General features: G+C 39.9%; 1 protein-coding gene across 1 annotated transcript in view; it reads left to right on the forward strand.

The window, feature by feature from the left end:
* The window catches only part of LOC306861593 (carboxypeptidase M-like), a 49,988-nt gene extending 41,079 nt beyond the window's left edge, over positions 1–8,909 (forward strand). Inside the window, exons 6-9 of the mRNA XM_079403962.1 lie at positions 720–890; positions 1,101–1,253; positions 3,238–3,386; positions 8,156–8,909. Of these exons, the coding sequence (XP_079260088.1) occupies positions 720–890; positions 1,101–1,253; positions 3,238–3,386; positions 8,156–8,404 (722 nt within the window). The 3' untranslated portion in view covers positions 8,405–8,909. The remainder of the gene's footprint in view (positions 1–719; positions 891–1,100; positions 1,254–3,237; positions 3,387–8,155) is intronic.
* Positions 8,910–17,995: the final 9,086 nt, after the last annotated feature.

Here is a 17,995-nt window from a genome sequence, read left to right on the forward strand (position 1 = left end):
TTATATTTCTAGATCATGAAGGTAAGGTCGTAGTGGGACATTTGACATCTGCTTTGAACATTACAATGCTCATGATATTGTGAACTGTACATTAAGAAATTCTACTTCATCTTTAACAGCGATGCCATAGAGCTACCACACAAACAGAATTTGAAAGACAGAATTCTAAAGATGATCGCACTCTTATTTCTCTGGTGCATAAGATCTGTATGGTATGTGATTAATAAAAGGCTGACGCATGGAATATGAATTTGTTGTCAGCAAGCACATGCCTACTGTTTTAAAATTGATTTGAAAATTGTGTACCTTTTGATAAAAACTGTTATGTCGTGTCTTATTTATTGATTTACTATTACAATGTTATTATTTGTGCCTTTCATATGCTAGGCTTCACAGGGTTGAAGGCATGCACCGATATTGTGAGGTTTTAAAAGCTTCATGCATTTATGGTAATTAACTTGCATTAACAACCTGTGGGGCAGGCAAACCAGTGTTATGTGTTGTTTTTTTCTTAGTATTATTAAAATTATTATCATTGTGAGAATGGTTGTCTGTAGTAACATGTCATTATAGGCAGAAATAGTTTTAAAAGTAATGAAGTTATCATTTTCAAAACGCATAAAAAGTTTAAACAACTGTCTTAATGATGAACAACGATTCTGTTGGAGTTCTTTTGAGTCCAACTACGTAAAACAGTAATGTGATTGACTTTGTTTCAGGAAGCGAGCTGCAAGGAAGCCTCAGCATCTCCCCCGACGATGATGTGTTTGTCCACCTGGCAAAGACCTACTCCTACAGCCACAGCGAGATGCACAAAGGAAACAGCTGTTACGATTTGCAGGACTTCACCCACGGCATCACTAACGGATATTACTGGTATCCTCTACCAGGTAAAAGGGTTGTAAGCATCAGTTTAATAATTGTTCATGAGAGTTTACCTGCAAACATGGCTGATATTGTGATTTAGTAATTGTAATGATTACTTTTTGGAATAGGATTGTAAAATCTAAAAGTATATAATCCATTTAATGCCACTTGAGACACTGAGATTATTTGTTGCTGTTTTGTAACAGTTACATACTCATGTGTTGTTCTCTTAGGGGGAATGCAAGACTATAACTATGTGTGGGCGCAATGTTTAGAGCTCACGCTGGAAATCTCTTGCTGCAAGTATCCTCCAGAGGAGCAGCTTCCAGGCCTATGGGCGGCCAACAAACCCGCACTACTGGCTTACATGCAGCAAGTACACCTAGGTAGGCAGACAAAACAAGGCTGTGCTCACAAGCGTACATGTGACATTTTCTTATCATATATAATAGAGTATTACAATATATACACAGAAATGAAGGCATAGAACATTAACAATCGAATTGATGTAATGAAATGAACGCATTTATGCACAATAAATGTTAAAGGTAACACTTTAGTTTAGGGATTAATTGTCACTATATTTAGTAGTTGATTATTAGCATGACTATTACTAACATATTGGCTGTTTATTAGTACTTATAAAGCCTTAATAGTAGTACCTTACTATTAATACGCAGCCAATTAAGAGGTTAAGGCAAAAGTCATAGTTAATGTTTTTTTTAATTGTGAAAATTGCACCTTAAAATAAAGTGTGACCAAAAAAATGTATTATTACTTATTGTGTTAATTATTGTTCAATGTACAATGTTCAATGGCAGTCGTGGCTTAATGGATAGAAAGTCGGACTTGTAACCTGAAGGTCGGTGGTTTGAGTCTCATGTCCGGCAGGAATTGTCAGTGGGGGGAGTGAATAACCAGCGCTCTCTTGTACCCTCAATACCACGACTGAGGTGAGACCCTTGAACAAGGCACCAAACCCCCAACTGCTCCCCAGGCGCCGCATCAATATGGCTGCCCACTGCTCCGGGTGTGTGTTCACGGTGTGTGTGTGTGCACTTGGATGGGTTAAATGGGTCACCATACTTGGCCACACTTCACTTCTACTTATGTCAGAGTTTAATATTTAAATTAAGACCTTTGCGTTTCTGTGTTCATGAAATGCTGATAGTTGAAATTGTAAAATTCTGATGAAGAGAACTGTCAGAGCAGGAGATGAAGTTTATGGATAGCATGTCATATAGCGAGATGTAAAGAGTTAGGTGCACACAATCATGGTGCTCATTCACAAATGGCTATGCAGATTTTGCATTTAAGTAGCAGTGGTTTTATGAAGTACAGTAGTCTATCTCTTGATTTGATTATCCAAATTAGCCATTATAAAAATTATGTATTATTCAAAATCTCGGACTGTGTTACAGTATAAATGCCATAAAGGCTGGAATCTGTGTGTTGTCTGTATTGCATAAATCATAGGGCCCTATGAGTGACCAAACAAGTTGAGCAAACATGTTTAAAAAAAAAATCAAGCGCATGATGTCACTTGATTTATCATTCGAGCCTACACTCAATTATCCACCTGTTTTTCCTGTGAAGGGCTACTGGTGTCATTGGACTGTTTTTAGCTCTACAAAACAGCTCGTTATGCTGCTTGAAACTGCAAAGCGGTATTCTTCTCATTTGCCTATAGCAGCTAACGAATTGGAAGTCAGGTCCATTTACAGAAAACTGTTTACTTCCACATTGCAAAATAAAGTGGATTAAAAGATTAGGGCGGATGGATTATTGTGGCACAATAAACATATCCTGTTACAGTCACAATTAAATAGCACAAACACACACCATCCAATCCCTGATCTTTAGCGACGGGACAATCCCACAGCTGAGTCACAGGGACAAAGGCACTGTCCACACCCAGCGTTGACACGACAGTCCCTGTAATCCATCCGCAAACAAACAGTGGGATCGGAAACCAATACGCGTCACCACACCTTTTAAACTACGGGGCAAACAATGTTTAACTGGAGCAGCTAGAGTGTCATAATACCTCACTGAGATCACTATATTGTTTACAGTCAAGTTGCGGTTGACCGCTTCTAACATTGGCCGTGCACCTTTAAAAAGTCTTTGACGCGTACGTAAGACAGCAACTTGCTGGCGTAGCACCTCCTTAATGGATGGAGGTCATGCAGGTGTATGTAAAATATTATAGGAAAGGAAGAAAACGTATTTTCCATTTGATAAACAAAATATGTTCCCTTTGATCACTGTCATGTTGTGATATTAGCTGGCTGCCCAAATATGAGGAAAAGTACCTTTATGAAACGTGAAGTGAAAGATTTATGTATTTGTTTGTTTGTTTTTGCACAGGGGTGAAAGGAGTAGTGATGGACTCGTATGGGAAGCCTGTCCAAAACGCTGTAGTGGAGGTAGAGGGGAGAAGAAACCTTTGTCCCTTCAGGACAGATCATAACGGGGAATACTACAGACTGCTGCTGCCCGGAAACTACACAATCAAAGTAAGATCAGGCCGCCTTGTAGGGAGTTTCATAGCTCAAAGTGTTGAGTCCTCAATTTCAACAGTGTGATTTTACTCTGTCTTGTTCAACAACAGTATCACAAAACTATATATTTAGGAAAAGAGTGATTAGTACTTGGCCTAGTTGAACCATAAGTGTTGGCAGCCTTCTCTGAGCACCTCGTGTAAAGTGGGCTGTTTTCACATCGCTCAGTCCAGGATATACGGTTCATTGGGGAGAAACAAATTGTTTAATTGTAAATTTGGGGCAAAGGCTTCATTCCCTGAGACTAAATAAGAGGTTTAGATAGTAAAAGTGATTATCAGTTAAAAGGAGCCTTGGAAATATCTAGAGTAAGGCCGGAATAAATAATGCAATAGAAGCATTATTGTAAAGTAGTCTGAGAAAGGTCAATGTGTGTTTGTCAAGTAGATTGTATTATTTTCAGGATTTCTTTGTGTAGCGTCTTTGCAGGATCAGTTATTTCACCCGCACAAGGAAGCACTGCATTCTTTGACATTAGTTTATTGTTAATGTTAGTTTATGAGTAAAGCAATCAACGTATATGGGTAAAATTGCATTAAGTGTTAAGGAAAAGTCAGCAATACCTAAAATACATTTTGAGAAAGTAGTTTTTTGTAGGTGTAAAAAAAAAATATATTTGTTTTTTGTTTTTTTTAAGAAATTATTATTATTTTAACACCTACAAAAAAACACTACTTTCTTGTAGGTGTAAGAATTTTTTTTAAATATTTTATATGTGTGTGTTTGTGTATATGTATTTTTTTATTTGTATTATTATTATTATTTTAACACCTACATAAAACCACTACTTTCTTGTAGGTGTAAGAAAAAAAATGATATATACACACACACACACACACAGTTGAAGACAACATTATTAGCCCCCTATAAAATATTTCATTTTTTTTTTATAATTCCCATGTGCTGTTGAACAGAGAGAAAAAAAAATTAAACACAGCATTTCTAAACATAATAGTTTATTAATACAAATAGAAACTAAATTTATTAATACAAATAGAAACAAAATTATGACCAAGAATAAAAAAGGTAAACTATAAACCCTCTGATGTTAATAGCCAATGGTGAATCCCTTTTGCTTGATAACAGCCTTTAGTCGTTTGTTGTAGTTGTGAACAAGTTTCAGGCATGTCCTCCTGAGGAGTCGCAGCCCATTCTTCCTTAGCAAATCTCTCAAGCTCCACCAGATTTGTTGGTGTCCTGGCATGGACTCTGACTGGCCTGCACAAAGAATCCAATAGAAAATCAGTGGGGCACACAGAAGTCCAAAGATGTTCACTTTGCTCATTTGGAGGGAGTTCTTCAGCAGAAGCGAGGTATGCTTTGGGTCGTTATCATGCTGGAAGACAAAACATTGACCCAAACCATGTTTTGCTGCAGATCGTCTGTGGTTGTCTTTTAAAGTCTTCTCGTGGTCTGCCTCTTTCATGATTCCTTTGACCCTGACGAGAAATGCACCGATACATCCCCACGACATTATACTCCCACTGCCACGTTTCACTGTGGGAACGGTGTTCTTTGGGTTTAGCGCCTCTCCCTTCTTTCTCCAAACATAGGCAGCATCTCTAGGGCCAAAGAGCTGTAGTTTTGTCTCATCTGACCAAAGGACAAGTTTCCAGAATGCATAATTTGTCTCCATCTTGTCCTTCAGTGAAGCTTGGAGGTGTCTCTTCTTCAGAAGTGTTTTTTTTTTTCTTGTTCGGCAACCTCACAGTCCATTCTTGCGTGGGCCTCTAGTGTCCATCTTCGTGGAGACATCAGTCCTAGACATGGCTAAATCATTCACTAGCGTCTTGGCAGTTGTTCTTGGGTCTTTAGAAACCTCTGTCACTAGATTTCTTTTTAAAGTTTTCTAAATCTTTTGCGTCCTGCCACTGTTGTCCACTGTGTGGGTCTGTTCAAACTTCTTGATAATACTTCTCACGGCAGTTCTTGACACTTAAACGCTTTGATAAACATGTATATGCTTCTCCTACTTTATGAGCATTAACAAATGTTTTTCTGAAGTGTAAAATATTTTTTTGTCTTTGCCATTATGAAAGTACATATTATTTTAGTAGTTGTTTTGCAAGATACTAATCCTCAGCTTACAGTGCAATTTAAAGGCTTCGAGCAGGGGTAGGCAACGTCGGGCCTGGAGTGCCGCTGTCCTGTAGACTTTAGCTCCAACCCTAATCAAACGCACCTGAACAAGCTAATCAAGGCCTTCAGAATTACTAAGGCTACAGGCAGGTGAGGGTTTTTTCAGGGTTGGTGCTAAACTCTGCAGGACATCGGCACTCCAGGACCAACGTTGCCTACCCCTGGCTTAGAGGGTTAATTAGGCAAGTTTGGTTAGCTAGGCAAGCCGTTGGACAACAGTTGTTTGTTCCGTAACTAATGAAACAGATAATTTCTTAAGGAGGTTAATAACATTGACCAGACCCATTTGTTTTGTAAATGATTTTATTCCAAGCAAATTGAAACAAATAAGGTTTAGTCTGAAAGAAAAAAATATTTATAAGAAGAAATACTGTTAAAATTCCCTTTAGCCTGTTAAATATCACTTGGGAAATATTTGAAAAAGAATATAAATTTAATTGGGAGGGCTAATAATTTTGTCTTCAATTGTGTATATGCACACATGCATGCACAAGTCAGGCCCATATATAACTGGACACAATTTTTGCTTATTTTTGGGTCTGTATGCCACCAGAATAGAATTAAAATAAAACAATCAAGCTGAAATTGAAGTGCAGACTTTAAGCTTTAATTGAATGGCTTGAACAAAAATTTAAGATTACAACCAGTTTTAGACACAGTCCTCCCATTTTCAGGGGCTCAAGTGTAATTGCACAAGTAAATGTAAAGTAAAAAGTTTGTATATATATATATATGTGTAATATTTAATTGAGAAGTCTGGAACTCATGGACATCACCAGAGACTGGGTTTCCTTTTTTGTGATGCTTTGCCAGGCCTTTACTGCAGCTGATTTCAGTTGTCTTTCTGCCTTTAGTTGTGTCTTGAGCAAGTAAAATCCATGCTCAGTTGTGTTGAGATAAGGAGATTGACTTGGCCATTGCAGAATAATCCATTTTTTTTCCCTTGGAAAAACTTTTGGGTTGATTTTGCGTCATCGTTCATTTGTACTAAGTGCCGTCCAATCAACTTTGCTGCATTTGACTGAATCTGGGTAGAGAGTATATCCCCCTATGCACTTCAGAATTCTTCTGGCAGCTTCTGTCGTGTCACGTCATCACTAAAACACCAGTGCCACTGGAAGCCATGCATGCTCCGGCCATCACACTGCTCCACAATGTTTCACAGATGTTGTATGCTTTGGATCATGAGCTTTCTCCATACTTTTTTCTTGTGTCATTGTGGTACAGGTTGATATTTGATTCATTTCAGCAGTCCCAAGAATACTTTTCCAGAAGTGGTGTGGCTTTTTTTTAATGTTTTTTGTAAGTCTAATCTGGCCTTGCTTGCACCCTCTGTATTTGCTTTCGTGAAGTCTTCTCTTGATTGCATACCTCCTGGAGAGTTTTTCCTCTTGGCTGGATGCTGTTGTGAAAGGGTTTTTCTTTCTAGTGTAAAGGATGGTCCGATCATCCACCACTGTTGTCCTCGGTGAACATCCTGGAATACTGAGCTCGGTGGTGGTGTTTTTTCTTTTCTCAGAATTTACCAAATTGTTGATTTGGCCACTCCTATGTGTGTGATGGATTTTTGTTTTTGAAGCCTAACCATTGTCTTTCACCGGCATAGAGCTCCTTTGACAGCATGATGCGGGTTGACAGAAACAATTACATATGAAAGAACTGTGTGGTGATTAGACTAGACTAAAATGAATGCTCAGAGTGTGCACTTCAAGCCCATATTCATTAACTGGAATTTTGAATCTGCGTGTCAACTTATATGGACCATACTATATATAGATGTTTTAGACGAGTTAGTAGTGTGACGGTGGGGATAAGAACTGAGGCTTAAGCAGGGCTTCATAGTAGATAGTTTAATTCATACATGAAGGGATAGAAGGAAAACCAAAGGTCTAACTTGGTGAAAGCTAATAGATGATTGAGAAGTTTTGTCGAATAAGGTACGCCACTGTAGCATAAGGGTAGTTTATAGTATTTTTGTTTTCCCAAAAGCCAGTTTAAGTATTTTCTTTAGAAAAACAACTTTACTGTAAAAGTGTGTATCGTTTCAAAATTTGCAGTGTTTCTTAGTTCTATATTCTTTGTACAATTTGAAGTTTAATTGCAAGCATAGGTGTTTCTGATGAGTTAAACTGCACTCTAAATTGTAACATTGTTAGCTGTATGTTGTTTGTAGAATGTTAGAGTGCAGTTTAACTCGTCAGAAACACCTATGCTTGCAATTAAACTTCAAATTGTACAAAGAATATAGAACTAAGAAACACTGCAAATTTTGATACATTACACACTTTTGCAGTAAAATCAAAAACTTGAAGTTTTTACAGGAAACAGTACAGCACATTAACACAGATACACGCTTAAAACAATATACATTTACAACATTACAGAACATTGCCTAATACAAAACAAAAAACACATGGGGACACTGTTTGCAGCCAATCTTGGACAACTATAACCGGTCTTTTTACAAAAATGTTATTAATCACAATATAGACAGATGAATTGTGCCCATTTGCAACTTAAACATTTCTTTTTCATACAGACATTGAATAACAGTTTGTTACATCGATGTTGCTTCCTATGTCCAGGTCACTTACCCGGGACACAAGACCCTCATCCAGACAGTTCAAGTGCCATACGGTCCAGACACATTCTCTGCACTCACACACAACTTCCTCCTGCAAAACGGTGACTACAGCTCAACGGCAACGCAACTACCCCAGTCCTGCACCACCTCAGATCTGGGACTCCACAAGAGCAACAGTGCCACCCTGCTGTCCAGCGTGTTCACTACACTTACCTTATTCCTCCTCCAAAGACTTCTGATGCTGTCCTGAGGGCGCAAAGACTCTTAAACATTAAGGACAAACTCATTTTTGCTTTTATTGCACAAAATCGTGACATCTACAATTATCGTAACTGTCAACACACATGGAGTGTGTCAAAAATATCCACAACCCGCTGTAAAAAGTGTAATAACGACTAGTGCCAAGTTACAAATCCTTGACCAAAAAGACCAACTGCTTTACATTTAGCCTTGTTTGACTTAATGTTTTATAATGCCGTCTCATTTGAAATAGTGGAAGATACTGTTGAAGGCTGTGTATATGAACATATGTGCTATATACAAAATATCATTGTTGGACAAATTTTCATCTTGTCTGTTTTCTTTGGAGTTAGCGTTTCAAGATTTGCAGATACTGTGCCAAGCTCATTTCCTTAACCTCATTTCTACATTGACAGTCTCACTGCAGCTGTGTAACATGAAACCCAGTGCTCCTTCTACCTCATGCAGTCTCACGTTAAAGACTGACAGTGCCTTCAATAAACATGTCAAACGCAGGATCTGCTGTATGTGTGCTTTAAAACGTGCCGTTGTGTGGCCATGCAAGGCCGATATTACCACATTAAATTACACTAATCTCTTCAACTTCATTACGCTATTATTAGAGCCACTGCAGTCATAAGGTTTGGAAAAATGCTTAAGAATTTTCTGTTTTCAGGATGACGCATCAGCTGATTTGCACAAAAAAAAGTGTCAAAGTAATGGAGGAAGAGGAGCCGCTGCTCGTTCAAGCCTTCTTGATAACCTCGTCAATCATTTCAACAATACTAATCACTGCAAATGACTTCAAACATCAGTTTTGCTTTTTCTCTCTCTGTCCTTAAATAGGACTGTTAATCTTTGCTTGTGTTATGTTCTTTTGCTATTCAGATGGCAGCTGGCAGCTGTTTTTCTTTCCCCCACGTTTGAACAGACAGGTACCCAGCTAACTTATACAATTACAAATCGCATGCTACATACATGCTCTTTTTTCAGCTATTTGTGCTTATGTCACAACTTTAACCCGTTTGGCCTTTAATAAATAGTTAATAAAAATAGCGTTTCTGAATAATTACTTATCAGTACCAAGTTCAATGCATATAGCACTATTTCCTGAGAATGACCCTTCTACATGTTACTGGAAGGATCTCGGGCAGACTTTGAGACACCCCTCTCCAGTGCCAAATCCAAAGGCTTCTGAAATCCACCCTATATTTATTATTACGCTTAAGCTGCCAGACACATCTTTTTTTTTATTCTAAAGGTCATCGAGTCCGAAATGTTTGCATGCGTTTTTCCGTATTCCCCATCCTTTCCTATCAAAATGCATGCTACGGATGCGAAAATGCAGAAAATCAAACCTGATCCGAATTTTTTTTGACGGACGAAAGTTTCGGAGGCAGTGTGTAAATGTGATTGCACAATGAGTCCGAAATTTTCACACGTTAAAAAATAAATACGACCTCACGTTGTGTCAATGACCTTAACCCTGATTTTACTGCATTGTTTAAAATGATTGTGCTACTGATACTTGTTTGGGTTTACCTCATTCGTTCTGAACCGGAGTGCTCTCATTTTCAAAATGTCACCCTCTGAATTCAGCCCCAAGGTCTTCCATCTGTGCATTCATAAAAACACACACCAGACAACAGTGAGGAATACACAACACTCTAATATTGATTTCTGCATCAAATCAGTGCTCTTCAATTAATTGGTTAAGTGCATAATTTTCACTTGTCATAAAATTAACAAAAAAAAATACAACATTGAAGAATTAAAACATTTTTTTATATATATATTATTGTTATTCATCTTAAACCGATACCACATATTAAATTTTTCTTCCCACTACATTTCTGTATATTTCACATATAATTATATTTAAATGACAAATGTGCAGCTAGCTTTTATAATTGCAGCAGCTACAGCACAGTGTTTAACCGAACATTACCCACACTTTGCTTTCTAACACGACTCAACCGTCATGTTCAAGTCAAGATTATTTGTATAGCGCTTTTAACAATGCAAATTGTGTCAAAGCAGCTTTACATCGGCTTGATATAAAGCTGGGTGGCTTTATATCAGCTTTACAGTATTTAGACGGGAAAATAGTTTGTCGAAATAGTGTCATTCTCCTCTGGCCAGACAAAACCGGCAGTTTAAATCTAGGCTAAAACAGAATCAGATTGTGCAAAGGACTCATCTGGGTTCCTGTGGTCTTGTCCCGATGGCCGTCTTGGAGACGGTCTTCACTGGGGATCAGTCTCTGGGGCTCATCTAGGTGTCCTGGCTGTAGAGGTCATCTCTAGGTGCTGATCCACCGTCTGGATCTGGGTGGCTACGGTGACCTCAGAATAAGAAAGAAAGACTAATATTAGTGTAGATGCAGTTCTTCTAACAATGTAACAAGTACATCAGGTGTTTTGGGAAACGTTCCCAGTTCCGGTTGACCTAATTAATGCAGCCTAACAATCCTTTAACGGATTTGAATGATAGAAATGCGATAGTGTATTATGTGTAAACCAGGTTAAAGAGATGGGTCTTTAATCTAGATTTAAACTGACAGAGTGTGTTTGCTTCCCGAACAGTGTTAGGTAGATTGTTCCAGAGTTTGGGCGCTAAATAGGAAAACGATCTCCCGCCCAGAGCTGATTTTGATATTCTAGGTATTATCAAATGGCCAGAGTTTTGAGATCGCAGCGGACGTGAAGGACTATAATGCGATAAGAGCTCACTTAATTACTGAGGTGCCAAACCATTCAGGGCTTTATAGGTAATTAGCAAGATCTTAAAATGTATACAATGTTTAATAGGGAGCCAGTGCAATGTTGACAGAACCGGGCTAATGTGGTGATACTTCCTGGTTCTAAGAACTCTAGCTGCTGCATTTTGAACCAGCTGGAGTTTGTTTGTTAAACGTGCAGAGCAACCACCCAATAAAGCATTACAATAATCTAGCCTTGAGGTCATGAATGCATGCATTAATGTTTCTGCATTTGACATTGAGAGCATAGGTCGTAATTTAGATATATTTTTAAGATGTCAGGGCAAGAGTCAGGTTCCAGAGGGACATTCGGGACTGCAACCTTCTCTGCTTCACCGAGACATGGCTGAACCCAGCGGTACCAGACCACGCCATCCAGCCGGCCGAGTTCTTCTCGGTTTACCGCATGGACAGAACGCTGGACTCGGGGAAGACTAGGGGAGGTGGAGTATGTCTGATGGTGAACAAACACTGGTGCGACAGCGCAAGCATTGTAGCCCTCTCACGCTCCTGCACACCGAATCTTGAACTTCTGACCATCAAATGTCGCCCTTTTTATCTCCCTCGGGAATTTAGCTCGGTCATCGTCAGTGCCGTTTATATTCCACCTCAAGCGGACACGGACACTGCGATATGGGATTTACATGAACCACTACACCTTCACCAGACACAGCACCGGGACGCCGCATTCATTGTTTTGGGAGATTTCAACAGTGCCAACCTCAAGCGTGCACTGCCGAACTTCCATCAGCACATCAGCTGCCCCACCAGGGGCGAAAGGACATTAGATCACTGTTACACCCCATACAAGAACGGCTACAAGGCACAGTCACAACCACCGTTTGGGAAATCGGACCACGCCGCCATCTTCCTCATGCCTGTTTACAAACAGAGGCTGAAACAGGAAGCCCCGGTGCAGAGGGAGGTCCAACGCTGGACGGACCAATCGGTGGCCGCTCTGCAGGACGCGCTAGATGACGCAGACTGGGACATGTTCCGGCGCAGCTCTGATGACGTCAGCTTGTTTACGGAAGCGGTTGTGGGATTTATAGAGAAACTAATGGATGATACGGTGCAGAAAACCATCATCAGGACGTTTCCCAACCAGAAGCCGTGGGTGGATAAAACCATCCGCGACGCCCTGAGATCCCGCTCCGCTGCCTACAACCACAGGGCTCATCACCGGGAACATGGATGATTACAAGGCTGCATCTTACAGCGTGCGCAGATCGGTGAAGGCGGCGAAGCAGCGCTACGGGAGGAAACTAGAGTCGCAATTCCAACATGGCGGCTCTAGGAGTCTGTGGCAGGGACTTAGAACCATCACGGACTATAAAACACCACCCTCCAGATCGGGGAATGCGGACGCTTCTCTGGCTGACGAGCTGAACACTTTTTATGCTCGCTTCGAAGCTGCAGCTAATCACGCTAGCGGCGCTAGCAGTGCTAACTGCATGCACGCTGAGGAAGCCGGTGAGGACAACGTATTCACCATCACGGAGCATGACGTGAGGAGGGCATTCAGGAGAGTGAACATCAGGAAGGCAGCAGGACCAGATGGCATCACAGGTCGGGTTCTGAAGGCCTGCGCTGACCAGCTAGCACCGGTGTTCACCGAGATCTTCAACCTCTCCCTGGAACAGTCCATAGTCCCCTCATGCTTTAAGCAGTCCACCATTGTTCCTGTCCCCAAGAAACCGCAGCCCACCTGCCTAAACGACTATCGCCCTGTAGCCCTGACATCAGTGGTGATGAAGTGCTTTGAGAGACTGGTCAGAGACTTCATCATTGCATCACTACCAGACACACTGGATCCACTACAGTTTGCATACAGACATAACCGCTCCACGGAGGATGCCATCTCACACCTCCTCCACACCACAACAAGTCACCTGGACTGCAGAAAAGGGAATTATGTAAAAATGCTGTTTGTGGACTACAGTTCAGCGTTTAACACCATAATTCCCTCCACACTCACCTCCAAGTTGGAGGTCCTTGGTCTCAGCACATCCTTGTGCCAAATGATCTCCAGCTTCCTGAAGGACAGACAGCAAGCCGTACGGATGGGTAAACACACCTCATCCTCCATCACCCTAAGCACTGGAGCCCCTCAAGGTTGTGTTCTGAGCCCCCTGCTGTACTCACTGTACACTTATGACTGTGTGGCCACTTCCAACTCCACCACCATCATCAAGTTTGCTGATGACACTGTTGTGTTGGGCCTGATCTCAGACAACGACGAGACGGCCTACATACAGGAGATTAAGAACCTGGAGAGTTGGTGCCAGGTGAATAGTCTACACCTGAACATCAGCAAAACTAAGGAGCTGATAGTGGACTTCAGTACGAAGCAGGAGCGGTCATACCAGCCGATCACGATCAACGGGACTCCAGTGGAGAGAGTGGACAGCTTCAGATACCTGGGTGTTCACATCACGCAGGACTTGACTTGGTCCTGTCATACCAGCACCCTGGTGAAGAAGGCCAGGCAGCGTCTGTACCATCTGAGACGCTTAAAGGACTTTAGACTTCCCTCTCGGGTGCTTAAGACTTTTTACACCTGCACCATCGAGAGCGTCCTGACGGGCAGCATCACTTCCTGGTTCGGGAACTGCACTATGCAGGACAGACAAGCCCTCCAGAGGGTGGTGCGTTCAGCGGAACGTACCATTCACGCCGAGCTCCCTGACCTGCAGGACATCTACAGCAAGCGGTGCCTGACCAGGGCCAGGAAGATAGTGAAGGACCTCAGCCATCCCAACAATGGACTCTTTTCTCTGCTGCGTTCAGGGAGACGCTTCCGCTCCATGAAGGCGAACACAGAGAGAATGAGGAGGAGCTTCTTCCCGCAGGCCATTCGGAGTCTTAACCACTCTCCACTATAATCACATCACCCCACACTTCCACTTTGCACATTTTTCAAGTACAATCTGCACTAATTTGTAAAAGGTTACGTAAGGATAAATGAGTGGGACTTACCATTTGTCTTTGTCTTTAGTATTCCTTTTACTCACTTATACACTTTACTGCACTGCACAGCACACGGACACTTTATCACTGACATACACTTTACTTTTTATAGAATCTATATAGAATCATATTCTATTTTTTATTCCTCATATCTATTTTTATTCTCATATCTATTTGTTATTTTATTTTATGCTAGTTTATTTCTGTATATATGTTTACTGTATTTTTTCTATTTGTATTTTTGTAAACTTGAGGTTTTTCTTAATTTTGTTGGACAATTTGTTGGACAGTCGTACAATACATTTCACTACATGTCGTACTACGTATGTATATGTATGTGACAAATAAAATTTGAATTTGAAGATGGAAAAATGCAGTTTTACAAATACTAGAAACATGTTTTTCTAAAGAATGCCATCAAAAATTACGCCTAGGTTCCTAACTGATGACGAAGAATTTACAGCGGGGCCATCAAGTATTAGACAGTGATCTAGATTATTACATGCAAAAGTTTTTGGTCCAATAATTAACCTGTTTTTTTTTTTCAGAATTTAGCAGTAAGAAATTGCTAGTCATCCAGTTTTTGATATCAACTATACATTTAGTTTTGCAAATTGGTAAGTTTCATCAGGTCATGAAGAAATATAGAGCTGGGTATCATCAGCATAACAGTGAAAGCTAACACCATGTTTCCTAATGATATCTCCCAAGGGTAACATGTAAAGCGTGAAAAGGGGCCAAGTACTGAGCCTTGAGGTACTCCATACTGCACTTGTGACTGGTATGATACCTCTTCATTTACTGCCACAAATTGATGATGGTCAGATAAGTACAATTTGAACCATGCCAGTGCACTTCCTCTAATGCCAACATAATTTTCTAGTCTATTTAAAAGAATGTTGTGGTCGATAGTGTCAATCGCGGCACTAAGATCCAGTAGCACTAATAGAGAGGTACAACCATGATCAGATGATAAAAGCAGGTTGTTTGTAACTCTAATGAGAGCAGTCTCAGTACTATGATATGGTCTAAAATCTGACTGGAAATCCTCACATATCATTTTTCTCTAAGAAGGAACATAGTTGTGATGATACCACCTTTTCTAAGATCTTTGACAGAAAAGGGAGATTCGAGATTGGTCTGTAATTAATTCTTTGGGGTCAAGTTTTGGTTTTTTAATGAGAATTTGAAGGTTTTTGGGACATATCCTAATGACAATTATGAGTTAATATTCAGAAGAGGATCTATTACTTCTGGAAGCACCTCTTTTAGGAGCTTAGATGGAACAGGGTCTAAAATACAGGTTGTTGGTTTAGATGATTTAAGTTTATACAATTCTTCATTTCCAATAGAAGAGAATGAGTGGAAATGTTCCTCAGGGGATCTATAGTGCACTGTCTGATGTGATACTGTGGCTGACAGCTGCATGGTTACAATTTTATTTCTAATAGTTTCGATCTTGGAAGTAAAGTAGTTCATAAAGTCATTACTACTGTGCTGCTGGGTGTCTGCACCTGCTGAGGTTATATTTCTTGTTAATTTAGCCACTGTATTACATACAGAGATGTAAAAGAGATGACTAAAAGAGATGCAGATCTAGCAGTTTTTAATGCTTTTCTGTAGGATAGGGTACTTTCCCGCCAAGCAATACGAAATACCTCTATCTCCAGCTGCGCTCCATTTTCCGGGCTGCTCTCTTTAAGGCCCGAGTGTGCTCATTATACCACGGTGTTAGACTCTTTTCCTTAATCTTCCTTAAGCGTAAAGGAGCAACCGTATCTAAAGTGCTAGAAAAGTGAGAGTCTGTAGTTTCTGTTACAACATCAAGTTGTTCTGAGCTATTGAATATTCCATATGACAGTATTAAATCTAGAGTATAATTTTGACAATGAGTAGGTCCTGAAACGTGTTGTTTAACACCAATGGAGTTTAGAATGTCTATAAATGCTGATCCCAACAAATCACTTTCATTATCAACATGGATATTAAAATCACCAGCAATTAGGACTTTATCTGCAGCCAGCATTACCTCAGACAGAAAATCAGCAAATTCTTTAATAAAGTCTGTATGGTGCCCTGTATACAGTAGCAAGTACAAACATCGCAGGGGATTTATCATTAACACTTGTTTCTTTGGATAACGTTATATGAAGCACCATTACTTCGAACTAATTATACTTTAAATTCTACCTCTGAGAAATACTGAAAATATTGCTATAAATTGGGGCAACACCTCCGCCTTTACCTTTTGGACGCGGTTCGTGTTTGTAACTGTAATCGTGGGGGGTAGACTCATTTAAAATAATGTAGTCAATCTGGTTTTAGCCAGGTTTCTGTCAAACAAAGCACATCTAGTTTATGGTCAGTGATCATATCATTTACAAAGTGTTTTTGTAGAAAGGGATCTAATATTCAATAAGCCAAGCTTTATCATTTGTTTATCTGTATTATATCTGTTTTTTATTTATTGAACATCAATTAAATTGTTACTCTTACTTTGGTTTGGATGTTTTCTGTATTTTCTAGTTCGGGGAACAGAAACAGTCTCTACACAGTAAAATTGTCAGTGTTAATTAAGCAGTGTTACTCTCCGTTTACTCTTAAGGAGTTAACTTAACAATAAATAGTGAAAAATGTCCTCTAGTGTTGGTGAAAATGATCAGAGTTGAATTCTGCATTGTTAACTTTACTCTGTTAAGCTCCGCCCCTCAAGACAACCCCAAAGACCACAGCAAAAGTTGTCTCGTCGCCATTTTCTTTTGCCTTGCGCCAAAAGGTAAGCTCTTTTAATTAATTTGTTAAAACAAGTTTAATATTCAAGGTTAATAATTGTGTAACTATTAATGCATAAGTTGTAGTTATTTTTAACTTTGGTTTAAACTCGGTGTAAGAAGAACTGGTCTTATTTCTGATACGCACACACCTATTATCAACAAATTCCCGAAGCAAGGACAAAGCTCGCATTTCAGCGCCCCTCAAAAGCCCCTTTTCTCCAGGGACCATAAAATCAGGATCTAGCGAAGAAAACTCCCTTTTTGTCATTTTGAAAGAAAACAGAACTCTTACTCCCGCCGTAATTCAAGAAAAGTAATCGCTGAAGAAGATTTTACGACTTCGCGTTTCGCCCAAGAAAGGAATGCGCCCCTTTCTGTGGCGTTCTCTAAAACAGACAAAGAGAGAGCCACAGCTTTGCTTAGAAACGAGTTTAAAAGGGAACAAGGTTATACTAAGTTTCTGCGACTGAAATTATACTCGAAAACAAAACACTATATACCATATATTTACAAAATATTAAAGGATGTTTTTGTGACGTGAAAGCTTGTTGCGTTATTTTGAACTTATGGTATTATGGTAATCTTTTTCCAGAATGTATAACTGAAACTGATCACTAGTTGTTCATTTTCACATGATTGATGTGGTTATTGAGAATTAAGGATTGTTTCATCTATGGCTTTAACCACGTAATGAATACAAAGGATATATGTATTTTTGTGCATATCGAAAATATAAGTGTTTGGTTTCGGATGAAAGCTGATTTCATGAATAACAATATGTTGTGAATGAAAATGATCTTTTCTCTGCAAGGTATGATCATAATATGAATAGAAATCTGCTGTTAATAACTTTTCATGTGATTAAATAAGTGAACGGACAATTTATGCATAGAAAGACACGCAGCTGTGCAGGGCGGGGCTCCGCCCCACAGAACCACTTGCGATTGGATCAAACGCCCCACAGGAAGAATCCGATTGGATCAGGCGCCCGTGGGCGGATCCCAAATCGGCCCGTTAAAAACAGATGCACAACTGAAAAGTGTTGTTGGAGTTGAAAACTAAAAGGAAGAGCTCACGCACGCCTCGCTCGTCTCTC

The sequence above is a fragment of the Barbus barbus genome (assembly GCF_936440315.1).
Source record: "Barbus barbus genome assembly, chromosome: 42".
In the NCBI taxonomy this organism is placed as follows: Eukaryota; Metazoa; Chordata; class Actinopteri; order Cypriniformes; family Cyprinidae; genus Barbus; species Barbus barbus.